This window comes from Suncus etruscus, chromosome 6, assembly GCF_024139225.1.
Source record: "Suncus etruscus isolate mSunEtr1 chromosome 6, mSunEtr1.pri.cur, whole genome shotgun sequence".
NCBI lineage: Eukaryota > Metazoa > Chordata > Mammalia > Eulipotyphla > Soricidae > Suncus > Suncus etruscus.
In genome coordinates, this window is record NC_064853.1 from 30,979,117 (window position 1) to 31,006,232 (window position 27,116).

Genomic DNA, 27,116 nt, shown 5'->3' on the forward strand with positions numbered 1-27,116 from the left:
TCAAAAGTGCTCTGTGTCACTTGGACTGAGATGAATTTCTGATATATTATAGCTCTATAATAATTTTTGGAGATTAGAAGATTAAAGATTCAAGAAGTACATGCTCACTGTTTGTTGGATGAAGGAGTGAGCTCATTAATCTACTTAATAATAAGTATGCATTTCCATGGCATAGCCCTCAAAGGGATGAAGTAGGATGGACCCTACTCCCCTTCTAAACTACAAGCTTCCCAAAGACAAGAGTCCCAACTACTCAAGATAGTGATGCCCGGGGCCTACAAAGTGGCGCTAGAGGTAAGGTGTCTACCTTGCAAGAGCTAGCCAAGGGAGGACCACAGTTCTATCCCCCAGCGTCCCATATGGTCTCCCCAAGCCAGGGGCAATTTCTGAGCGCTTAGCCAGGAGTAACCCCTGAACAGCAAATGAGAGTGGCCCGAAAAAGCCAAAAAAAAAAAAAAAAAGATAGCGATGCCCAGGAAAAGATCCTGAGCAAGAGACCAATGGGTCTAGGACTCTATTCTCAACAGAGCTACTTCCCAGAGCATTATCTTAGTGACTTCAGATGCAGGTGAATGCCATTCTTGGAGCGCAGAACCACTTGGGGAATCTGCATGGGGAGTCGAGAGGGATCCAAAGAAAATTCAAAACGGAGCAGGCAGAGAGCCGTGACCACCTTCATCTTATTCATGGCAAACTGCTGCCCAATGCAGTTCCTACAGTAAGCAACACAAAGACAAGAGCCCTGGTGTTGGTGAAATAAAAGCCAGACATTCTTTATAGCTAGCAAGATTTAGTAACTATTTCTTGTTGATCCATGGTTTAACCTGGGCTTAAGGTGCAGATCATAGAAATAAAGTAAGGAGCCCATATCAAACAGCTTCATATTGATAATTTTTATGTGGGGACTTCACATGAAACCACAAACCCACCCCACCACCTGCTTATGAGAATATTTTAAAGGCAAGATGGAGATTCCCAAAACATACCCTCAAGTAGGATCATGTGGCCCCTCCTGAGTAACCAGAGTGAGGCCTCCCCAACAGTTTTCCTCATTCATCATCCCCCAATCCCAAAGGCCTGGAATATTGGGCCTCTCCTTACCTGGGCCCTGCAGAGAATGGGAGGAAGGCATAGGAGTGGCGTCCAGACATGTTCTCAGGGGAAAAGCGCTGGGGATCAAAGACCTGAGGGTGGGGTGATAGACCTTGCTTGCACACCTGCCAAACACTAAGTGGCATAACTCCTCCTACCTCCCTCCCCTGTCAACCATAAGACTTAGAGCTGGGATACCTCAGGGTCAGACCACACAACACTGTTCCTGTGGAGGGCATAGATGTGCAGGGACACCAGACTACCTGTGGGCAGAGCAGAGGCTGGTAATTACGCAGCTCAGGGACAGTCCTGCCTCCACTTCACAGGGCCAGACACCTCTTGTATCCCCTAGTTGACCAATGTCCCTGTCAGAAACAGAGTTTATGCCTCCTTCAACACAGTGAAACCACTCAGGGGTCATCGCCCCTTTTTTCCTATAGCTCTAGAGGTAGGCCATCCCCTAACTGAGACAGGAGTGAACTATAGAATGGAGAGAAGAGAACCTGTGCACCGCTGGAAAGGAAAACACAAAGAGAACTGGGAACCTTCAAGTCACACTCATTTTTCTTTCCTCAGGCAAAACATTCAAGTTTTATTTTAAATATTGGCCCTTTCCCCCAGTAGGTAACAGCTGCATTGGATAAAAGTTGCATTTTCTCTCTGTCCTTTTTAATTTTTAAATTTCTGTTTATAAAAGTTCACAGTCGTTCCTAAGACAGTTGTTTAAGGCAGACTTTGTTTCAATTCCACCACCACTGCGACCTCCCTTCATCAATGTCCCAGCTTCCTTCATACCCCCCAGCCTGTCACTCTGGAAGGCAAATAACAAATTTACTTCATATCACTTGAGCCACACTCATTTTCCATCTACTCACTGTGTGCCAGATACAGAACTAAATACCCTTCACAAAGCTGCCACCCAGAGATCTCTAGGTTGTGTGCCACACATGTTCACACATGACGTGGACGAAGCCTTAAGAAGCTGCTCAGTGGTACATGACAATCCCTGCTCATTGTCTCCCTCATCTTGACTAGATCTTATAAATCAGGTACTTTTTAAATCCCAATTTATGGAAGTAAATAGAGGGCTAGCTATAGAGGACTGGACTCCAAACACTGCAGCTTCTGAATCTGAACTCAGGCTAAACCCCAAACCTGGCCTCTTCCCTATGTCTATTTGACAAAGGCACAAAGAATGTCAGAGAAGTATCCATAAGGACTTAGGTTGCATCCCTCTAGCCTCTAGCACTCCCATCTCACCTGCAGGCAGAGAGCGGCCATCCACGAAGCTGACAGGCTTGTTGAGCTGGCGGTACACCTGGGGCACAGGCGGGTAGAGGCGGAAACTCTCCTTGATGCACATGGTCAGGTATGTCATCTTGCTCAGATCATCCCTGCCAGCAACACAACCAGGTCTTTTCTAGGGCTGGGGAACATTGGAAGGCATGCCAGAACCCCAACTTCCCTCTTCCAGTCAAAGGCATCACACTGCCTGTGCCCATCCACACTAGAAATAGGGCAGCTGCTGCAATTCTGCAGCTGTGCCTTAACTCTCTCCATCCCATCCACCTCACCACAGGTAGGGAAGACATAGAACCCTAGGTGAGTGCAAGAGCATGTCCCTCACCATCAAAGTTGGGGATGTGCTGTCTCTCAGGCTCTATATAAGCCCTGTAAAGGACAATTCATTAGGTGTTTCCTGTGGAAGACTAGTTTTCCCTCATGAAACTGGAATGGTTAGACACAGACAATATTTGTGTTTGGTTGAATAAAGTCATATATGCATAAACAGTGACAAACTCAGGTTAAACCAGTATGGATATAGACTTCCAAAGTTTTCCTATTATTACCAAAAAGTTCAGCTAGTGACGCTCTGAGGATTCAGAACTGTCTTGGCATTTGCAGGGGCACCGGGGTTCGAACTTTGAGACAGTGACTTTTTCAGGCAAGAACTAAGCCATTTTCCAGGTCCCAGTCTCTCGGGCTTGAATTACTTTCACTCTTTGCTTCATCTGATAAAGTCACTATCTCTAAGGAAGGGCAGAGATGTAATTTTCAGAACATGTGAGCCTGAAGAGGCTTAGAGATCAACTCTGCAGGTACAAAGGAGAGGTCACCTCTATTGCTTTGACATCACTCTCTTGAACTTGGCAAGAATCTCCTCAGGATGTCAGCTTGGGGCCTGAGCCACCTCTCCTCTAGTCAAGTAAAAGTCCCTTCCAATTAAAATCTCATTCATGTTTTGCCTATCTCTCTGTGACTTCTATCCTGAGACCACAAGGATTCAGGTCTGGGGTCTGGAACAAAATTCTAAGTATTATGTAACACTTCATTATCCAAACCCCAGATTGTTCCCTTATTTTTCAGTTGTGTCTATTATAAATGAATATCCTTTAAGTTGCCTCAATTTCTACATGAAATGAAGTAAATAAAATGAATAACTAAAAATTTGGACCAGAGAGACAGAGCACCAGGCAGGGAGCCTGCTTTGTAAGTGGCTAACGCAGGTTAGATCCCTGGCAACCCTATTTGGAGTAAGTGCATAGGAGTAAGGCCTGAGCACTGCTGAGTATGAACAAAAACAACAACAAAAACACAAAAACAACAACAGCAATTGTAAGGGCAGAGATTCTCCCCCTGAGTCCATAATGGCTATTATGGGGAAGTTTGGACTGGGATGAGCCCAAACCCTAGTGAAGTGTGCTTTTCCACTCCTAGCTGAAGACAGAAAGAGAGTTGGCTCGAGAATAAGAACAGAGTCAGTGCCCTCAAGGAATGGGGAATTGGGGTTGAGCTAGTTTGGAATATTCTATCTGAAAAGGTTCCCTTAACAGCCACAGTTTGAGTCAGAAGAACCTGTGACAGCCAGGATTCTAATCAGTGTGTCCCTAAACAACCAGGGTTTTGCCAGAAAAATCAGTGATTACTTAAGACATCTATACAATGAAATGATTGCACTGTTAAAGCTTGTGATTTCTATATAAACTGCTTGAAGATTTGACTCCGGGTCCTTGCCAAGACTCCCTTAGCTGGATGAGGCTCAGACCTTGCTGAACCAAATAAACTTTATTTAGCACCTTGCATTATTAGAGGTGGTCTTTGACTCTCAGCATCGACATGGGTGTCAACTCAAACCCTAACATATGGGGGCTTGTTCAGGATTATTTCCCTCTAGGCCTAGGGTCAGGGCCAGAGAGATAGCATTAAGGTAAAGCGTTTGCCTTTCATGCAAAAGGTCATTGGTTCGAACCCCGGCATCCCATATGGTCCCCGAGCCTGCCAGGAGCAATTTCTGAGCGTGGAGCCAGGAGTAACTCCTGAGCGCTGTCGGGTGTGACCCAAAAAACGACAACAACAACAACAAGAACAAATCCCCGTGGAGGGGCATCTTGGCTCCTCCTTCTCTTCCTACAACACTAGACACACGTGATTGAACACCCAGAGATCATCAATAATGATAATAAAGGAGCCAAAATGATAAGACAGCACGTAAGGAGTTTGACTTGTATGAAGGCCAACCTAGGTTCAATCCTTGGCACTGCATATAGTTCACCAAGTCCACCAGGAGTGATTCCTACCAGAACCAGGAGAACATCCTGAGTACCACCAAGTATGGTGAAAAAAAAAAAAAATAGTAACAAAGACTCAGGCTGAAAATCTCAAATCCCAGAACGTCAGCTCATTAGCCCTTCATGAATGTGAAACTTCTCCCATGGGTTCCTTCTGTGTGATGTGTCCTATGCTAGAGGTTACACAAGCTTTAGAAACAGGTGATGTATAAAACACAACCAGAGTTTGACCTCAGCCTGGATCATGTTCATGGGATCCAGCATGTGCCACCAAACACTAAAGCATTGGAAAGTTTTGAAGGGTTGTATTTGCCCTTCTAAAGACAGCTGAGAAAAGACCTTTTGACCCAGCCCACCCTGGCCCAACTCTGCTCATTCCTAATTACCACCTTCCCCCCTCCCCCCGCCCACAGGTCTGCCCTCTAGGCAGGCAGGGAGGTTCTGCCAGCAGAGGGCATCCACACACCAGAAATCATTTTATTAACAACCCTTACCCCATTCCCATCTGAAAACTTTCCCCGTGTGAGAAGGGCTCAGATGTGTGTCCCTGCACATAGAGCCCCTCAAAAGCCACAGCCCCGAGAAGAACAAATAGGTGCCTCATACATGGCTTCCAGGAATATCCCGGCAAGATAATTCAGCATGGCAAGATAATTTCTGGGGCTAACAGGGAAGACCCAGCTCTCGCAATCTCACCACTGTATGGAGTCCCGGTCCCCAAGAATCTCTCGAATCTCCTCCCGACAACGACTCTGGTGCTCAGGGTATTTGGCCATGCAGTAGAGAAACCAGGAGATGCCACTGGTTAGGGGGTCATGGCCTGCAACCATGAATGTGTCCACTTCAGCCCGGAGTTCTGTGTCTGATAGCTTAGACCCATTTTCATCCTAGGTAAAGGAATGGACATATGAAGTAAGTAAAAGAGACTCATATTAGGGGCCCCCAATGCAGGTTCAAGGGCAAGAGGAAAGGCATTGTTATCAGACAGAATCAAAGCCTTCCCCAGGCTCTGCCTGTTTTCCCAAGCCCAGTGCTCATACCTTCTACTCCTGGACACCTGGCTTGATCCCTCTAAGTGACCTGCAACCTTTACCCAGAAAGCAATTGTTCGTTCTGGTCACTTGGCACACAGGATGCCACCTGGCATAAGAAAATCTATACATTCTTTATCAGTATCGACTAGACTATAAATGCAGAGAGGGTATAGTTTCAATTTCTAATTTTTTTGTATCCCTAACTTATGGCACTAATAGAGAGCCCAAGCTCTTAAAGAAGAGGGGCAGAAGGGTAAGGAAGAGAAGGTGGAGTTAGTGAGGAAATAAAATAATATGGTTTGAATTCTAACGGATGAGGGGTTGCCAAATTCTTCAATTTTCTGAAAAGCTATTGGCTTTATCTCTTCCCCAGTGCCAGTCCTATGCTCCACACACACACATCCTCAGCCTTTGCTTATCTGTGTCACAGAACAAGAAACAGATCATAATCTTGAAGAAAAAAGAAGGTTGTGATCTGCCCTTTCTACAGCATCTTTATCTCTGTCCCAAGAGAACAATACAAAGAGTTGACCAGGACCAAAAGCTTACCTTAACCCCCAGGAGAATGTCCAGAAAGTCCAGGTGTTTACGGTTCTGCACCTTCTGTAACTCTTTCTCATCTTTCAGGGCTGCTTTCCTCTCCTTAATAACCTGGTCTGGAGCAGAAATATAAGAAGTCCCTTCCTGAGAGCCCATCCTCTGTTCCCAATGTCCCAGGAGCAGATTGGAGCTAGAAGGGAGGAGGGCAGAGAAATCCCACCTGTATAGTCATGTGCCACTTTGCAGGTACGCAGGAAGCGGCGCCCATGTGGGGTGAGCCAGTAGATGAAGTCATTGTGATACTGGAAGGTCTCCATGCGCTGCTGCATCAGCGCTGTGAGGTCCCTGACTGCCAAGCAGTATACATTGCCCCTGCATGGCCAAAGGAATAATGACACTTGGATGACTGCAGAGCCTGGAGAAGCTCAAAACTAGGAACACAGCTCCAGCAATTCTGCCCTTCTATTCCCCACCAAAACCCCACACTGTCACCTGCCACAGACAAGACCCCTCCCACCCCCCAGCCCAGGCATCTGGTGACAGGACACAACCTCCTCCTGGACCAGGTCAGCTCCTCCTGCAAACCTCCCCCACAGCCAGTCAGGGGATAATGTGGTCAGCCCCTGGGGTCCTGACCTCTGATTCAGGCCACTGGCTCCTTTGCCAAAGGTACATTTCATAAGTGTGTCCAGCGCCATGAAACCCACATCGCTAAAGATGTCAAAGCTCTTATCTTCACAAGCTTTTTTCTCCCACTTGTCCTAGAACCAGGAGTAAAAGATCATGTAGAGGGGTTCATCCAGGCTGGGGGTTCCACCTCTGCCTTCTGATATCTATAGTTTGTTCCCCCACCACACATTCCAGCCCCTGTCCAGGCCTCCATCTTGCTGGAATATGTGGCTGGGGATTGGGACTCAGAAGCAGGGAACTTGAATGAAAGACTTCCCCCCAGGCAGCCTGAACACCCTGGGTGTCAGCTGGCTTGCCTGAGGTTACTCAGGAGAGTCCTGAAAGGCAGAATAACCTCTAGGAACTTCAGCTTTGAGATTGAAGCCCGGTTCTTGCTGTGTTTGTCATATATTTTTGGGCAATTGGGCTACCCAGATGCTTTCCAGATGTGAGGCTCTTCCTCATGTTCTCAGTTCACAAATGTGCTGCTGAGGGGCTCTATATAGGTGGTAGAAAGTCTGAAAGTGGGTATCCCCTTAAAGACAAGTTTCAGGGCTATATAAGCCCTCCTGAACCCCTTCATCTGGCTCTGTCAGCACCTAGTTCCCAGCATGCAGTGCAGAATGTAGTGGTCTTGGGACAGAAGGCCTCCCCAGGGCAAGTCAGGGTGGAAAGGGACTGCAAGTCTGCTGCAACCTCCAGAAAGCTGGCCCAGAGAACTCACCAGCATGATGTTTGTGGACTCAGCAAAAATAGCCACATAGGGTTTTAGCACATTGTAGTGGAAGCCAGGTGTGAGCAGCTTTCGGTGCTCATACCATTTAGACCCATTGAGGACTAGTAGGCCTTTCCCTGGAGGAGGAAGGGAGAAAGAGGTTCATCCAATGCTGCCTTACTCAGGCAGCTGGGAGACAAGTAATTCCCCGGCCTCACAACCCTCTCTACCTATCCCCAAAGCCCAATCCAAGCTTGCCTTTCACGGCACCTACAGCCCTGGCCCTGCCACCTCAGCTTTCTTTAGACCCTTGCTCTGGTCAGTACCTTCAGTAAAATCTCCTAAAATAATTGAGTCTCATCCACCAGAAATGAAACCAATCTCACACACCTTGTGTGGGAACAATGAGGCAGCCTGGCCAGACAATATGACTGAGCACTTCCATACCATGACAACAGGGTGCTCTTCTGCCTCCTCTTTCTTCCCACGGGGCCCAAGCAACTGAGGTGATGGGATAGTTGAGGAGAACATGGCAGGGACGTCAGGTCAGGGGATGATCATGGTCAACTAGCTGGGCTTGGAAGAGCAGGAGGATAGGGCTCACTCACCAGTCAACTGCAGGAAGAAATCATACACATCTGGGGCCTTAGGGTCTGCAAGAGAAAGAGGCTTGGTTCTCACAGGCATCAAGAGATGCCCATTGAGGCTGACAATGGGGAACCACAACTATCCTGGGCTTGCAGATTTCTCTGCTTGCTGCACTGAACTCTTGGAAGCCTGATGCTGTCCTGGAAAAACTCACCCCCTCGGCTATACACAGCTTTGGCATAGTCAGGCTCATAGATGTTCAGGATGCCCAGGAACTGCCCGAACCAGAGTGGGTGGGCATAGGGGAACTGGTTGGCCCAGGACACCACCTTATCCAATCCTCCTACATTCTTTATCTGAAATGTAGAAAAAAAAAACATGAAATCAGGAACTCCAACGCACAAGCCATGCCACATGGGTAAACAAGGGAGGAAGGATACAACCAGGCAGAACCTGGAAGATCCCTCTAACATGCATGAACCCCTCTAACAACCATCACTGTTCCTAACTACTCCTAAATTCTGCCTTCTCTCTGCCCTTTGTCACCCCTTTTAATCTGAGCCCCTTTTATAGAGCTAAGGGAGCTCCATGCTCTGATCTGCAACTGCCAGAATGTTTTCTTTTTTTGGTCACACCCAGCAGTGCTCAGGAGTTACTCCTGGCTCTATGCTCAAAAATCTGTCCTGGCAGGATCGGGGGACCATATGGGATGCTGGGATTCGAACCACTGTCCTTCTGCGTCTAAGGCAACTCCCTAACGCTGTGCTATCTCTCCGCCCCCCTTCTTTTTTTTTTTAAAGAGAAGTTTAATGTTTATTGTAGCTAAGGTACCATGGTTACAATAAATAGTCTTAATGTTTATATTTCTTTGGGTGTCCAAAGGTACTTCACCCTCGCCAGCAAACTGTCCCAGATCTCTCACTTCTATCCTAATGCCACTATTAGTCTGTCTCTTGCTTTCAGTTGCAGACATCCTTTTTTCATTAGGTAAGTCACTGCAGTTTGTTATGAAGCCAGGGAGTCCCTTTCATTCCACCCTGTTGTCACTGAGCACAGTTCTGTTAAGGACCTATCATATACAAAACCCTGGCCATTTTGGAGGGGTTTGGAGAGAAGGTCATAGTCTTTCACTCCACAAGGAAGGCTGATTAGAAACTATGCAATTGACCAGAATAATTAAATATTGTCAAGTGGCCAGGAGTAACTGTGATGGGGCTGCAAGATAAACTAAGGGGAGACCTACTTTGGGGATCAATGAGGGAGCTTTGACTGGAGATGCCCTTCAAGGTGAACCCTAAGGGTGAGGAAAAGCCGACAGTGTGAGAAGGAATGGATGAACAACAGACACTCTTGGAAACAGCCTGGGAAAGGGAGGGTCTCCCAAGAGCTGTGTTGTCTCTGTGTGATGTGGTGGTGAGTCTGTGGTGGCTTTGGCCATGGGGCTTTTGGGGACCCAGGAGGGGCATATATGTTCTTCCAGAGGTAGGGGGATTCTAGTCATATACATATTCACTCCCCCTCCAAATGTTTGATATAAATGGATTTATAGAATCAAAACTTTTCATGGAGCCAGAGCAGTGGCACAAGCGGTAAGGCATCTGCCTTGAACATGCTTGTCTAGGACAGACCTCAATTCAATCCCCAGCATCCCATATGGTCCCCCAACCAGGAGCGATTTCTGACTTCTGATCGCATAGCCAGGAGTAATCCCTGAGTATCACCAGGTTTGGCCCCAACCCCCCCCAAAAAAAAAGACTTTTCAAATTGGCCTTTTTTTTTCTTTTTTTCAATTTTCTTTCTTCCCTGGAGATGGCAACTAAGTATCTCAAAATTGTGAACAACTACACAGTACTAAGTGACATGCTCCACTAACTGTTCATACTTCTCCTCTTGAAAGAGTTTTATCTTGAGGCCACATCTGGCAGTGCTCAGGGTGGTTCAGGGAACCATATGCGGTGCCAGAGATTGAATGTGGGTCAGCCTGGTGCAAGGCAAGTTCCTTCTTGCTGTACTATCTCATAGGTCCTCTGGATGGAATCTTTCAAAGCTATGCTCAGACCCTTCCTCATCCTGTCCAGGGGCCTCAGAACAGCCTGGACTCTGCTGTTAACCCTTTGCACATTCGCTGACTGCTAGCTCTGCTCCTAAATCTTGAGCTTCTGCCTTGCAGACTCCTTACAGCTTTAGGAAGCTCCTGTGGGGCTCAAAGCTATGAGTTGCATGAACTGGAAGAGGTTGTGGATGGAGAAGTCCCACCAGACCACAAGCCACACAGCCTGACAGTCTTAATAGAACATTGATTGCCATTATCACATCCCCTTTGAATTTTTCTTATTAGAGCCAAGAATCAAACCTTACATGTGCAAGACATGAGCAGCACTGAGCTAAATCCCTGACCCAATTACTCTATTCTTCTTTGGAGACCCTCCAATTAGTGCTCAGTGCTCTGGAAGCCCAGGAACCACTCTCAATGATTCTTGGGCAGTTGGTTGAGATGGTTAAATGAAAGGGCTGTGCTACTTGGGCTTTGTGGTACACGGAACCACCAGGGCCTCCTGGCAGTGCTTGAGGTCCACCAGATATATACCTGATAATACACTGAGGAGCATGTTACACTGGTTATCGCACAAGGCCACACATATAAAGTATGTACTATTCGTTGAGATGTGAAAACTTGGGTCCATTGCTTCAATTCCCTGGATCCTCCTCCTCTATGTCTAAATCAGGGAGATAAGTCTCCTTTATAACATTGTTTTTCCATCAAAGAACCCCCGCCCCAGATCATGTTATTAGAAGTCTTGTGATTTTAGTTGATCTCATGATTCATATACCGTATTTGCTGGCGATTAAGACGACTTGGCAGTTAAAACATAGGTTTAGGTCTATATTCGCTGTATCAGACAGAACGTTCCTGTGCTGCAACTGTATGTACCACAGTGAGCCAATCACAACAAGCAAAGGTTCTTAGGTCATACTGTAATAGACTTCCTCTCTGACTCTGGCCAACCTGAGCAGGTTTTTGCAGTGTAGATTCGGGTCCAGAACATTGTCTAATTTGCATGAATAAAAAGCCTGCTTGGATTGGCTGAATTAGAGAGGTGGTCCAAGCAGCCTTGCAGTGATTGGTGCAGGATCGAGTTGGAAAATTCGTTTTGTAGCAATATTCATACAATTTTTGTTTAGCGGCATATTGAAACATTTTTCGGGATATACTTGGCATATAAGACGACCCTCGATTTTCGGTTGACTTTTTTTTGTTTCAAAAGTCTTCTTATATGCTGGAAAATATGGTAGCTGAGGACCTGGCTTTTCATTCTGCACTAGGGAAGCCCTCAAATAATAGCTTCCCGACATCCCAGTCAAGCCTGTCTTTCACCCATTCAGCCAAGTACTCCTGCTGCCTCTTCTACCACATCTTAGCTCCAAAGTCCCCAAACGGCAATAGGGAATGTGAGCCAAGATACTTTTACCTAAAGATAAAGACTTAAGCAACCATTGCTCCTGTCCCACAGAAACGGATCAAGGGTTACACTCTCCAATTCTTTTCCCCAGAAAACCTGATGACTAGTGTCAATTAAGCTGCCAAATCACACAGGCAGTTTGAGTAGAAATGAGCTCTGAGCTCTCACTAGTAACAGCATCTGGACTAGAAAAAACAAAGAATGAATGGATTGCCGTAAAGTCCCCCAAAATTTGGGCTGCCCCAGTATGGTAGCCCTTGGCATGGGCATGACCCTTGTGAGGATGAAGAGACTGAAGTGGATATAGGATTTGAGTGGGGGGAGAAGAGCCTAAATCAAGGGCAGCTCCCACCAGAGTAGAGCTCACCCTCTAACACTGCAGACTCAGATGGCCGGAGCAGGACTCTCCAGCAATGTGGTTTTTCAGACAAGCTACCCAAATACCTGGATTCATTAACAAAGATGGATATTGGCACACCAAGAGTAATCTGGTGAGTCTGAATCTCAGAATTAAGATGATCTCCTGGCAAGTGCCTGGGCTTATTCCATTTCCTCCCTCCTCTACACCTTTCATCAGGCACACCAGCTGAAAACACCGCATGTTTCCTGACATTCCTGTTCTTGAAAGTAGGATATTCCTACTACTCTGCTTGATGCACCTCACTTTCTGGGGTCTTTCTCACCTCTATGAGCCCTTTAACTACATGCTACTTCATATTTTCCCTGCTCGCATCCTTGTCCCTTATAACCCCCTAAAACTAATAGCATTAACTACGCATTTAAAATGTTCAATATTCTATTATTATTCTCAGACACAAATTCTTTAGTGTTGGTCCTCAGAAAGTTCTCCCAAATAGATGCAATCATCAACTACACTTTAGTAGAGAAGCAGTTCAGTTCCCTGGTTAATCAATAATGGGCTGGGGACCCCCATCCCCAACACACACACACATATCATCTATCTTATTTTAAAAAAAAAACAAAACTTTATTGATTGATTGGTGGTTGTTGGGCCACATCCAGCAGTGCTCATGGGTCACTCCTGGCTCTGCACTCAGAAATTGCCCCTGGCAGGCTGGACTACCATATTAGGTGCCAGGAATCGAACTGGGTTCCTCCCGGGGATGAGTAACATGCCAGGCAAATGCTCTACTGTCTTGTTATCTCTCTGGCCCATCACCTATCTCTTGGCCTCTGCAACAGCCTGGAGCTCACACAGGACTTGGAACACGCTCTAGGGGTGATAAATCAGGTGCTAAAAGAAGGGAATGAGTGATGGAAATGAAAAACAAGGGAGAAAAAAAAAAGGTGAGAGAACACAAAAGTCTTTGGTTTATCCAAACATTGGCACAAGCTCCCCAATCTCATAAAGACACAATTCAAAATATTGCTCAACTCAGGGCGGTCAAGAGGAGCTCAAGCATTAGGGGTCACTTGACACTTCCCATGTGGTAAACAGCAATAGAGACTTTCATGTGTTTCCCTTTAGGCCCAAGCCTGTGCGCTCTTGCTGGTTTCCAGACTTGCCACTAGTTCCCGCATCCTCTCACTACACACAGGAAATTTGGCAGGGGACTGATATGTAATGAGTATTTCCTCATTCTATGTGAGGAAATGATACAGAAGTAAATACATAGAGTGAGGAAATGATACAGGAGTGAATATTTAGTTGGCCTCACAGACCTGACATAGAACTTGTAATCATACCCATTTTAACTATGAGAAAACTGAGGTTCAGGGATGTGTGTGGACTTGCCATAGTTTGTGGATTAGTATGCTCTCCCTCAAGTGAGAGCACACTGAATCTGTTGAAGCTGCTTGTTCCACGGTAGCAGCTGTTCACAGAGACGTCTTAGAGAGTAGCCTCTTATTAAGGCATGTCAAGAGCTAAACCAACTCATCCTCCTTGTAAATCCCCAACCACGATCTTCATCCAGTCTTCTGGCAAGAAGCCTTGAAGGTGAACAACATTGAAGATCTGATAGCACAGCCCCCAGGTAGCCTGGTCTACCCAAGCCATTTCCCTTAGGGGCTCTGGGGACCAGACTTGGCTCCTTGGCTTTCCAGCCACCATCTCTGTGTCTTGACTCTTCTCTCAGCCTCAGCAGAGGCCTGGTGGTGTCCATGCAGAGCCCTGCAACTCCCTCTGGACATGCTACTCTCAGCTCTGCCAGGGGAGGCTGCAGAGATGGTTGCCTGCCTCCCAACAGCCACACTTCCCACACTGGCACAAAGTTGCACAAGCACATCCACTGCCTGGTAAAGTGGAACTTTGCAGATTCCTGGGTCCTTTCCTGTCTCTTCTAATCTAGTGGCCCCTCACTACTCCCCCCACCCAAATCCTGGGCATTTCTTACCTTATCTGCCCTCTTAGGTTTCCCTTGCAACTTCCTAGTCCCCAGGCCTGTGTCCATCTTGCCCCCTCCAGCACTGACAAAACAATAGTGGACCAGGGGCAGCTTCAGTCCCAGAGGAGCCAGATTCACAAGAACACTGAGTAAAAGGCTCCCTTGTGATCCAAATCTCAGATCCTCCTTAAGGGCCATGGTGATCTATTTTCCTTTTGCCCTCAAGGCAAGAGACCCTGACTTTATCCTGATCTTTATCCTGATCACACTGCTGACCTGAATGGGTCATCTATACATCTATACATCTATACAGACTTCCTCCTGCATGTCCTTGATGGCCCAGGAACCTGGTAGAAACAGGAAACGTTTTTGGCACCTACCCCCCATACCTGAAGCCTGAGTGCCTTTGGAGCCCTGTGATCTGTGCCAGCTTGTTTTTCTCTGGAAGGAAGAAAGCAGGAAAAGAACAAGACATGATGATAACTCCCTAGACCCAGCTTCCAGCCCACCCTGCATCCTCATGGCTGCACTCCTCTCTGACCTAATCAAGAATAAACAATAGAAAGGACTGTCAGAGAGAGAGAGAGAGAGAGAGAGAGAGAGAGAGAGAGAGAGAAAGACACAGAATGGTCTCAGTCGTCTATGGGTTTTAAGAAAAATGAAAGACATTCTTGCAATAATAACTTTCAGACACAAAAGAGAAAAGAGCTGGAAGTTACAGCTTACCTCATGAAGCTCACCACAAACAGGGATGAGTTTAGAGAAATAACTAAGTTTCGAACTATCCTAATAATGAGAATGTATGAGGGAAATAGAAAGCCTGTCTAGAGTACAGGCGGGAGTTGGGTGGGGAGGAGGGAGATTTGGGATATTGGTGATGGGAATGTTGCACTGGTGATGGGTTGTGTTCTTTACATGACTGAAACCCAAACACAATCATGTATGTAATAAATTTGTTTAAATAAAAAAATACTGTAACTAGAATAAGAAAAATATAAAATAATTTGAACTGTAACTTCTTAAAGTACAAATAATAGAAATATCTGTAGTTTATACTGTATTAACTATTATATAAAAAGATTAATGCAAGAAATATATATAATATATTAATAGCATGTATTTTTAGCTTAGGTTCTAAATGTTTCTAATGATATTACTAGTGTTAATTACTGACATGATAGGTGAGCCGCTATTGTATAGTATTCCTGCATTTGGTGATGATTTGAAGAAAGTAGTTAACTGTAACATGAAATTTTTTTATTCTGTAAAATTAGAAGGAAGGATGTATATTATGAAAGGAGAGACAGAAAAAACTATAAAATTGTTCGTGAATAAAAACTGTTATGTGGGTCCCGGAGAGATAGCACAGCGGTGTTTGCCTTGCAAGCAGCTGATCGAGGACCAAAGGTGGTTGGTTCAAATCCCGGTGTCCCATATGGTCCCCCGTGCCTGCCAAGAGCTATTTCTGAGCAGATAGCCAGGAGAAACCCCTGAGCACTGCCGGGTGTGGCCCAAAAATCAAAAAAAAAAAAACTGTTACGTGGAGAATCACCATGTAAAAATAATAAAGGTCTATAAAAATAAAAAGAAAGGAAGGAAGGAAGGAAGGAAGGAAGGAAGGAAGGAAGGAAGGAAGGAAGGAAGGAAGGAAGGAAGGAAGGAAGGAAGGAAGGAAGGAAGGAAGGAAGGAAGGAAGGAAGGAAGGAAGGAAGGAAGGAAGGAAGGAAGGACTGGGATAGCAAGCTTGAGTCACCACTCTCGCCTCTGCTCCCCCAAAGTCCCAGCCAGCTTGCCCTGAAAATCAGCTCTGGAAAGGACATCAATGTCCCCTGGTTGAACCACACCCCCATAATCTCTTTATAGGCAGGAACAAAGCAGTCCAATGACCACATAGAGCTGTCACTTGAACTGGAAAATGAGATCCAGTCTCCTAGCAATGAGCCTGCCAAGTTGCCACCTGGTTGACCTGAAGCTCAATTGGTGAGGGTTCCAGAAACAAGTTATCTGCTTAGCCAGGGACTGCAAACACAGCAATCCCAGAGGAGGGGTCAGAGTCTCTGCTTGAGGGAAAAAAACAACCTCCCCCTGAGGTGGATGGGAGCTCAAGAAAACAGGGTGGAGCACATGTTTTTAGTAGCCAGGCTCCCTAGGGGTATGTCATCTAGATTTCTGATTCCCCAAGAACTCCATTATCTCTAGAACAGGAAGTTCTCTGCTTTTCAAAACCCTTTGTCCATCTTGGTTGGACTGTTCTGTTATTTCAAAATCCTCTTAACACTAGACCTAAGGCTGCTCTTGGGTAATCTTTGAGTCCTGAGTCTCTTGCTGTTCTCTGAGCTACAATGTCCCACTGCTCATGCCTGGTGCTTGTGCCTGAGGGCACAGTGACAAGTAGCACAAAGCTCTGTCCTCCCTGTTTCCCTTTGAGTAAGGGGAGAGAAAATTGGGACCTGAGAGATAGCACAGAGGTAGTGTTTGCCTTGCACTCAGCCAATCCAGAATGGACAGTGGTTCGATTCCCAGAGTCCCATATGGTCCCCCAAGCTGCCTTGAGTGATTTCTGAGGGCAGAGCCAGGAGTAACCTCTGAGAGCCGCTGGGTGTGACCCAAAAATCAAAAGAAAGAAAGAAAATTAACTCAAATACATCAGTAACAGAATTTCAGTTTTTTGTAATTCTAGATAGATAAAAGAAAGCTGGACAGAAAGCTGCTACTAGTAATGGAAGTGGAACAAGTTTGATGAGTCAGGAAAGGCCTCTTGGGGATTATAGCAGAAATCAGCAAAAACACCTAGAAATCCCTGTAGCAAGAGTCACTATTCACTCCTCAAAAACTCCTTTTTCCTCTATCGACCCTGCCATCATTCCTTCGCTCCGAAATGTATTTTGCAGAGAAAGCAAGCAATCATATTAAAAACAAATGATAAATTAAGGAAATTTCCAGTCAACTGCAGACATGAGGCTCTCTACCTCCTTTCTGTTCCTGGAAGAAGCACCAGTCTTTGCTCCCCTTAGGCATTTCCTATCTTCACCCTTCTCTCCTCTGACCCCTCTCACCTGCACTGAAAACACACGCGTCTCCCCATTAAAACTGAACCAAACAACCCTACATCGTGCTTCCTCCTCTAGCCAACACCCAGATCTCCGATCTCCTCTCTTCACTAGCCTGTGTCTCCAAGACCCTCTTCACTGCACCCAACCATGTCAGCCACACTCCATCTCTGCTGGCAGGGGAGCAGTATTTTGGCAGGACACCATCCGCTCTCCATAGGAATGCCATGCTCTAGCTAGCCCCTCCTTTCTTGAACGTGTTCTGGAATGTCCTCCCATTCCTCCCAGGCCCCATCTCAGCAGCTCCTCACCCTTCATTTGTTCCTCCAAGTCCCAAATCCAGTCCTGGGCTTTTGTGCATGCTGAGCATTGCGCTGTAAGGTTCATTCGCTCCCATGGCTTCCTTTGCCAGGAGATCCCAGTCTTCAACCAACTGCCTGCCTCATCTTGTCTTTCTCCTGAGCTCTAGGAACATTATCAACCACCCCTAGTCTTCTCTGCCTTGCATCTCCCAGGTGCCTCAGACCTAGCATTTTCAATGTGAGTGCAATATGTTTGCCCTACAGACTCACCCCCATTCTATCTCTAGGACTGGAATTACCATCTGCCCTGGCAGCAGTGATGAAAAGTTCACTCTGTGATCTCAGCAGTGCCCAGAGATGCAGGACCACCCAATAGTTCTCCATAGGAATATGCAGATGGAAGCTAAGAGAGCCAGATACAGCTACCCCTAGCTGAGGGTCCTGTCAGGAAACTCCACAAGCCACAACCCCAAATATAAGCAGAAATCCCAGTTCTACAGCATCCTTCACAGGGTCTCAGGTCCCCATTATTTCAGTTCAGACATAGAAATGTGTTCTCCAGCTGGGCAGTCCAGCTGGGCAGCCCTAGGAGTGTATCTCTTTCAAGAGTGACTTTGTCAGCTTCTGCTCTGTCCCAAGCCTCATTGATGCACTAGTTGAATGAAGCCCCTTTCCTGATGCACAAGGGCGTTTCATTGATTCCCTCACATGCAGCTGTAAGGAGGCCTTCAAGCTTTTCTCCCAACCCCAAAACATAGCAGACTGCCTTCCACTACACCCCCATGCCTCTGTTCTTGGCCTCTGCTTCACCCCACCAACATCTTTCTTGAACCTCTACCTCCATGCTCGGCCCTCTGCCACCAATTTTTGCCTATCCAGCCACTGCCCCAAATCCAAGTGAACTTTCTACCATCTAGATGTGACCCATCACTTTCTTACTTCACGGGTTCACCATCACACCTGAAATGAGGTGCTGTGTCCTTTGCCACCTGCCCTTCCACACTTGCATCTTCATCCCTCTGTATCTCCCCTCAGATCTCTCACAAAAGGTAGAAGCACATACAGGACCTGGAGATGCAAACATCAGTTAAATAAACTAACTTCCTAAATCCAGGACTCTTCCCAGTTCATCAGGCTCAGAAGAGACTGCCTCTTGCCCTCTGCTTCCCATACTCTATAGGCTGCTCCTTGCAGAGTTTTCAAGATTCACCACAGCTGGAACACTGGTCTCTGCTGCCTATCTCTCCTGCAACTCAGTTCTTTTGGCTGGGTTCTAGTATAGTTTCTTCATCTCCCAGCTTGGACATAGGATCACACAACACAGATCAAGAGTGGTTTCCAAATGCTGGGTTGCTTGGAGAGAAAAGACAAGGATGAAAGAATTAAAGTTGAGTGGTTGTCAGTAAGATGCCCTCTTAAGAGCCAGGAGGCAGCTTCAGTGAAGGAGATCATACCCAGTATGTACAAGGCCCACACTCAATCTCCAGCACTACTTAAATCCCTCAATATCACTGTGTGTAGCACTGGTCTTCCCCCAACTACCTCCATGAATGCCCCAAGCCCCCCAATATTACAAGGTCTGGCCCTATTACAAACAAATCCTTCTCCAGTGACCTGATACCTTCCACCCAGTAGTTGGCATAGTTGCCATGCTTTATCTATTCTGATCCTTTTCTAGTCACCAAAGTAAATGTATTTTATTATTTGTTTTCATTAGTTCTTTTGTTTGTTGAGTCACACCCAGCTATGCTTATGCCTTAGTAAACTCTGCTTATTGTAATTAGGGATTATGCCTGGTAGGGCTCAAGGAACCATATCTAAATACTAGAGTGCAAAGCCACATTGGCTACATAAAGGTAAGTGTTCTACCTGCTGTACTGTCTCTCTAGCCCTATCAAAGTAAGTTATTGGAAAAGGAAGTGGAGAGATGGAAACAGGAGAGGTCTGTGGTCAGTGCCTTCTGAATGGAAACAAGCCTCACTACTTCTCTTCTCTAGAGGCACAAGGTCAAGGGAAGTACTTCAGTGACCACAGGACCAAGAAGAGGCCCCTATGGTCTCTGAAGATCATCTCCCACTGCACCCCATAAAAGTGTAAGTCAGATTTGACCTTCTCAGTAGCCTGTTCTCAGGCCAACAATAAGGCATAGTCTCTTCTAGGGTTAAAGTCTTCCCTGAACCTCAGAATAATTGAAGTGAGCCCTAAAAAAAACAGGGCATGACCCTGTCTCCAAGATGTCTCTTTCTGATAACTGAGGAGAATAGTTTGGAACTTCTAGGGCCTGCAAACTGCAATTAGAGATCAAGAAAGGAGAGACTAATCCTAATAGCAAGCCAGGACTCTCTGTACTGGCCCTTCTGTAGACCACTGGCTCATGTTCTCTCCTATTTCCATCATGGCCTAGGAGCAGGACCTAGGAGCACCTTGTATGGCTGATAATAATTTTGATAAAAAGCAACAAATCATAAACCAGCTTGGATTGACCTTTTCTATGGATATAGGCAGATATTTTGGGCTTTGGAACACTCTTATTTACACTGCCAGCCCCATTTTGGGGGATCAGGTATGAATCTGAGAGCAGAAGTATGCAGAAGTGCTGGCCAATTAACCTGGGAGACCTTTGTTTGGCTGAAAAGCACCCACCTCTCCAAATTCTCTGGTTCTCTTGGTCCTAAGCCACTTCAGATACTTGTTAGAGCCATTGAAGTTAGTGCTATGTTATGTTCCAGGCCATCAAGAGATATTCAATCTGGAATGTTGGAGAGTTTGGGGAGGGGGAGAAGGCAGTCAGATTCCACTAGAGGTGAGCCAGCAAGCTCTGTGCTTTAATAGCCCACTACTGAAGCAACCCCAGCTTTCAGGAGAGTGGAAGTGGACGGACGTGATAGGAAAGGAATAGAGGGGCATCCTAAATGCTTCCTGGATTCCATCAGAGTCAGACCTGAATCTTTTGTTTTGTTTTGTTTTTTGTTTTTTGGACCACACCTGATAAGGCTCAAGGGTTACTCCTGGCTATGTGCTCAGAAATTACTCCTGGCTTGGGGGACCATATGGGATGCCAGGGGATAGAACCAGGGTCTATTCTAGGCTAGCGCAGGCAAGGCAGACACTTTACTGCTGTGACACCGTTCCAGCCCCTGAATCTTACCTGACCCCCTTCAAACTCAGTGAAGCTTGTCCCAGACTACCCCACTCCAGGTCCTCTCTTGATTTGGCCACCATCTGTCTCCTCCACAGGCAATACCTGCCCTGTCGTTCCATAGCCACTGCTCTCTGTGATGCCCATTAGATCCAGCTAGTGCCTAAACGTACTTGTGTGGACACATCAGACCAGCCCCAGGACACCACTGGGAGGAGACACTGAGTCAGTAAACAGGAAATAACATGACCATGGAACAGGTGCTGAGATGTAGGAGTAATGCAAAAGTCTGGAGAGGCAGAACCCCTCCAGCAGGGACAGGGAAGCCTCTGGGGTCTTTTTCCCTTCTAGTCAATATCTTGAGATCATGTTCCATCATCCCTTGCCAACCCCTATATTTCCTCTCTTACCAGAACACAGCTGGCTCCCAGGCTGTTCCTGAGATGACACTGAGCCATCAAGCCCAGTAAGCCTGAGTAGTCCTCACCAAGAAATCAAGATCATTCTCTATTTCAGTCTGGAAGGGAGGCCATTCCCCAGATTAAGAATGAGGAGGAGCATATTCAGAAGGATATCTTCCTTCTCCAGGTCTTTCAAAGCAGACCACTTGTGCTGTGAACTAAGTTCACATTTGTGTTTCTCCAATCTTTCTTCTCTGTGAGCCTTAATCTCAGTCTGGCAGTCAAACCTGGATTTTCAAACCTGGCTATAGATCAAAACACTTGAGAAACTTCTTCAATTAACTTCTAGGTATTGGGGCCGGGTAGGTGGCGCTGGAGGTAAGGTGTCTGCCTTGCAAGCGCTAGCCAAGGAAGGACCGCGGTTCGATCCCCCGGCGTCCCATATGGTCCCCCCAAGCCAGGGGCAATTTCTGAGCACATAGCCAGGAGTAACCCCTGAGCGTCAAACGGGTGTGGCCCAAAAACCAAAAAAAAAAAAAAAAAAAAAAAAAAACCTTCTAGGTATTAATTAGACTAGAGGCTAAGGAATCTGCTGCTCCCACTTGTGCCTACTGTGAGTGGCAGAACCTCAGGTCTAAGGTCTCATGACAGGAGAAGTTGAGAGGTTCTCCTGCCCCTTTGCTAAGGTGGTCCCCACCACCATGCAGGCATGCCAGGAACTGAGTCCAGAACCAGCCTCTGGGCACAACAAGAAGAACTTTACCTTTGGGGAGCATCAACCCGTCAGACATAGGACAGTAGACATCTCAACCTCACTGTCATTTTTTGCAATAAATCTTGGCATCAGAACTTTGCAGTCACTCTGCCAGGACTGCTCCCTGATTCTACTGTGCCATCAGCTTTCACTGCACTCTCACTAGATCTTTCTCTCCACCTTGAACATCAGGAGAATGAGCCCCAATTTTGAAGAGCTCAGCCCTAACTCTGAGGCCAGCTTGCAGAACGAGGAGGTTGGTTTGTGGAAAAGCTGATTGGGATGTAGGCCTCCTGGGACATCTGCTCCCTGCCTCATGACAGGGGTACCTTGTAAGGGCCCAGGAAAATGATGGTCAGCCTCTCTTTAATGGAAAGAAAAGCATTCTTTCTCCCCACCCCTGTGTACCTCATGGGCATGCCCGTAGAGCCAGTGAGTGGGTGGCCCAGGAAAGTTGTCCATCGCCTTGGCCAACATCTGTCTCCGCAGCAGCAAAGTAACAAATTTGAGAAGAACCAGGACCAAGACCAGCACTGAGGCCCATAACGCCAGGCGGGAGGGGCTCAGAGAGACCAAAACCGGCAGCATGGCAAGAGTGAAGCTGCCCCGACTGCAGTTGGCTGCCTACTGCCCCAAGATCCTTATACTCTCTCTGGATCAAGGCTCCCTGCCAGACCCCATTCCCAGCCAGGCCCTGGCTGGGCTGAGCTCTATAGGTGGAGATAGCAAGCAGCCCCAAAAAGTCATAAACAACAGAGCAGACAGCCTAGCTCAGTGGTGGGCAACCTTTTTTTCAACTGAGCCAAATCTCGCCAAAACCACTATTGAAATGTATTTTGAGAGCCACATTTTAAAACCGAAAATACATAGGATGGTACACTGTTTTTAATTTTAATAAGTTTTTATTGAGAATATTCTGCATGCAAGTATCCACATAGGTCGGGAGGATACAGATAACACAACTAATAAAACAAAAACTTTAGAACGATATTATTTATCAATAACCTTAAGTTCCATAAAATTTGCCTTACAATGTAGAGAAAATTACATCCTAACAATGACTATCAAAGTCACATAAAATAATGTGAACATTGCCCTTGCATTTCCTTGGATAGTTGAGTAAGTCAGGTTTGTATGTTGTTGTTTTTAATTTTAGGCACGATTCCAGGTTCTCATCGATGAGACGATTTGTCAATTTACTCTTGAAAAGATTCATGCTAGAAAATGATTGTTTGCATAAATATGTAGACCCAAACAAGGAAAAAACAGCAAACGCTAGCTTTTTTAGTTGATTCTATGATCAGGAATACTATTCCAGGTATTAAAAATCAACATATCTTCCTTCTCCAGGTCTTTCAAAGCAGACCATTTGTGCTGGTGAACTAAGTTCACATTTGTGTTTCTCCAATCTTTCTAAATTAGCACAAAGATGTTCAAATTTTGAGCTTCACTGTTCTTTGTTTTTTAAATCTAGCAACTGCATTTCAAAGTTGTCAATGTTGATATTAAAGGGAGAAAAATTTAATTCCATTACAGTGGCATTCAGAGGTTTTTTAACAAAGGCCAACGTCACTTGCTGTTTCTGAATTCCTGAAACCTCTTGAGAAAAGCTTCCCTCATATTTCAAAGTGCTGTTTTAAAACAAGTAATGTCAAATCAGAATTATTTTCTTGGCAATGTTTCAACAGGCTTGGAAAGTAAATCAAAGTTTCTCTGTCAAAATCTTGAGCAAAAACAGATAATTTGTTTTCAAATGAAATAACTTCTTCTAACATCGAAAAAATTGTGTTTTCTTTCTCCTGTAGTTTATGATTAAGCTGATTTAGATGTGAAGTAACATCCACCATGAAATAGAGTTTTTGAATTCACTGATCATTTGTTAATTCTGAATAATGAACACCCTTCTCGAGGAAAAACGCTTTGATTTCTGATAATAAGGAAGCAAAACGGTTCAAAACTTTTCCTCTTGATAACCAAAATGTGCTGAAAATTTGAAACCCTACAATATGGTGATGAAACAGGTAAAAGAGAAAAACCTTTTAACAATCCTTAAAAGCAAGAACAGTGTTCCAGAGAAAAGGAGTGATTTCACTGAAAGTAAAAAAAAAAAATCTATTGACACTTTAGTGTGTGCTACAAGAAACCAAACTAAAATACACACAAAAACAAAAATGGCAATTTGTTAAAGGCATATAATATCATATCATAAAGGAATTATTAGAGAGTGCTTGAATCATTTTAAAAATAATTTTTTATTTTAGCATATTTGTTACAAAGTTATTCATACTTGAGTTTCAATCATAGAATGTACACCACCCTTCACCAGTGCACTTTCCTTGCCAAATATGTCCCTTGTTTCCTTCCCCTTCACCCTCCTCTGCTTATGTCAGGGCCAGGCATTCTTCTTTTTTCTCTATATCACTCTTTTCCTTTATGACACTGAGGTTTACAAAATTTCCCTTATAACACTGTGGTTTGCAATATTGTTAATTAAAGGGTAGCATGCATGTAACTTATCTATTCAGCATCCAGTTCTGTCCAGAGTGATAAGTTCCAACTATCAATGTCATAATGTACCTTTCTCTATTCTAACTGAACTCACCACTTTTTATGGCAAGCTTCCTGTCATGAAGTAGTCCTCCTGTCCCTCATCCCTATTGTCTCTAGATATTATTACCATATTGCCATTTATTATTCTTATATGCCACAAAGGATTATTCTGTGTCTACACCTCTCCTTCTGACTCATTTCACTCAGAATAATAATCTGATGTGTTGATGTATGTACAGATGAAGCACTGTGCATGGCTCAGTGTTTTTGTGGAGTCACTAAAAACAGAAGTTGCACACCCGTACATTGTATCCACACATTGTATAATAGATTGGATACAAAAAATTTCCTGCTGAACTATAAACTCTGTGACAGATGACACAGTAAAGATAATTTGTGAAATTCACTATTGTGATCAAATCCAGGCTATTCACCACCCTGGGTGAGAGTATGGATGTTCACTACTAGCATCATCTCCATGAAGAAGTGAAGTGGCTGTTCTAGGGAAGGGTGCTCTCTCGACTTGTTGGCAAGAGGGAAGAGGTAGTGCAGTTCCTGTGAAAGCAGAACTCTGACTTTGTACAGCCCCAGTTGGACAAGTAATGGGTAGCTAAGCTTGTGTTTTTGGCAGACATTGTTCATTTTCTCTATGAACTTAATATTTCTCTGCAGGGGAGTTTCACAAGTAGTTTTTATAGTGAGACATAAGATGGATGTGTTCAAAAAAGAATCTGATTCTGGGATAGCTGTGTCTGAGAAGGAGATATTGAAATGTTCCCATTCTTGCAAAAAATTTCTGATGGCCACTTATATTATGCAGAAAGTCATAATCAATAGGAAAAATAGCATTTAAGGGCAATAGCTCACAACTTTAATCATGAGTACCCTGAACATGAGAATCCACAAAAAAGAAAATTCTGGGTTTAGAATCCCTTCATGGAAGATGCCCACTCTTGTGCAAAATAAAATATATGTTTTAAAATCACTCCAGGCACTGTATTTCTAAACACCACCCAACCAGGTCTGAAGAAGCAGAGTAGCAGGAAAGAAATAATAAGCCAACCTAGCTAGAAAAGGATGATCATGGAGTCCATGGCCTTTTACCTTGTACTCTCTGGCTCAAGCCCGAAAAGCTAGAACACCTCTTTTTTTATTAAAATCAATTCCCAATACCAGGAGGCTTCAGGTCAAGAGAGAGAGAGAGAGAGACAAAAGTAGATATTCAGTGGGCTTTTACATATCAAAGGAAGAGGTTTAAGAAAGGATGACCTTTGTTTGAGGTTGACACTGGGTATCATCTTACACTCTTGGAGCTGACAGCCAGCTCTGCATACAGGGCACTCACTGACAGAGGCTAGGAGCAGACTCCTGCACACAGAAGAGACATTAAAAGTGTAAAGAGCCACATGTGGCTTGCCGACCACTGGTCTAGAGTGAATCAGAAAAAGCAGGAACAATGGTCAGTCCTTCCATCTGCCTGAACTCCTTAGTCATGAACAGAGGAAATGATTGGTGAAGGATGTTGGCTGATGAAGTTGCTGGCAGGTGAAGCTCTTGATTTAGGCAGAAGTTGCTTATTTTGCAAATTTAGACCTGAGGTACTTCTCAGATCCCAGATAGTGTGGCGCCTTCATCTAAAGTGCTGACCCACCCAAGGATTGCAGTGCCATGAGGAGCACTGGCCAAGGAAGTAGCCTGATGGGGAAAGCATGCTCAGTGTCACTGCATTTCTGAGGATGCCAGCCCCAGCTCCTACCTAAGAGGGTGCTGGCCTCTGGGTCTTAAGGGCCTTGGATTCATGTTAAGCTCTGATGGGAATGAGGTTGTGTCCTAGAAAGTATGGAAATGGCTTTGGCAATGGAATGAGTGAACAGAACAGGCAAAATACAGTACACCTGAGGTGCAAACAGTGAGCCAAGACAAGTTTGTCCAAGAGAAGAAAAGCCTGCATGGGGAGATTGCCAGCATCTGCTGCCAACAGGGAAATCAGAAGCAATTCCCACAGGATCCTTGCAGCAGTACAGACTTACTAAGTACCAACCAAGCACCAGAAATTATGTTGGGTGTCTGAAATAAAATAATGAACAAGGAGCTCCTATTCCTTCTACCAAAGAGAGACAGAGAGGCAAAGAACAAAGGCAGAGACTAAGATTTCTTCCATGTTCTTAGGAGCCCTTATCCAGCACTTGGACCCCCTGCTTGCCTGGTGAGCCCTGTCTGGTAAGGTCACTTCTAGGTAAGCCTAGAAAATAAGACCCTTGGATGATCTCAGGAAATTGAGTGCTAGTTTCACGTCTGTCACTGGCTCAAAAAACTCTGCTGCTCTCAGGATTTCGTGGGCTCCATGTCTGTGAATCAGATGGTGTCAAGGGATACATGAGGCCACCAAAGAGTGCCAGGAGCATGAAAATCAGTACTCTGTGCTCTCTATTGTCCTCTATCCAGTGGTCCTCAAACTATGGCCCGCAGGCCACATATTGTATTTGTTCCTGTCTTGTTTCTTCACTTCAAAATGAGATATATGCAGTATGCATAGGAATTTGTTCATAGTTTTTGTTTTTACTATAGTCCGGCCTTCCACTGCCATTCTTTCAACAATTTGTGCCCATCTTCCTCATTCTCTACCCTCCTCTCTGCCTCTGCCATTTCTGCCATAGTCATTGTCACACAGTTATAGCCCCTCACCTCCTTCTGTCAGCCCTCCCTTTCTTAAATATCCTCTCACCTCCATCCATATTTTCTTCCTTCCTCCATGACCTCTCACTTCCCTTCATTTCTTCTCACCCCCATCACCTTTGACCTCCTTCATTTCCTTTACCTCCCTCCAGCAGCCCTCACATCCTTCCACTGCTCTTCTTTACCACGCTGGGCCTCACTGCTGGAAGCTTCTAGCCACTGCGCCAC

General features: G+C 45.4%; 1 protein-coding gene across 1 annotated transcript; it reads right to left on the reverse strand.

The window, feature by feature from the left end:
• Positions 1–544: 544 nt before the first annotated feature.
• On the reverse strand, positions 545–22,260 carry LOC126011676 (cytochrome P450 4B1-like). Its single transcript, XM_049775488.1, has 11 exons — positions 22,071–22,260; positions 8,422–8,563; positions 8,228–8,272; positions 7,629–7,756; positions 6,872–6,996; positions 6,456–6,607; positions 6,245–6,351; positions 5,358–5,548; positions 2,353–2,486; positions 1,304–1,355; positions 545–713 (listed from the first exon to the last, which is right to left on the reverse strand). The coding sequence occupies exons 1-11, from the start codon at positions 22,248–22,250 to the stop codon at positions 545–547; spliced, it is 1,425 nt and encodes a 474-aa protein (XP_049631445.1). The 5' UTR covers positions 22,251–22,260.
• Between the last annotated feature and the right edge of the window lie 4,856 nt (positions 22,261–27,116).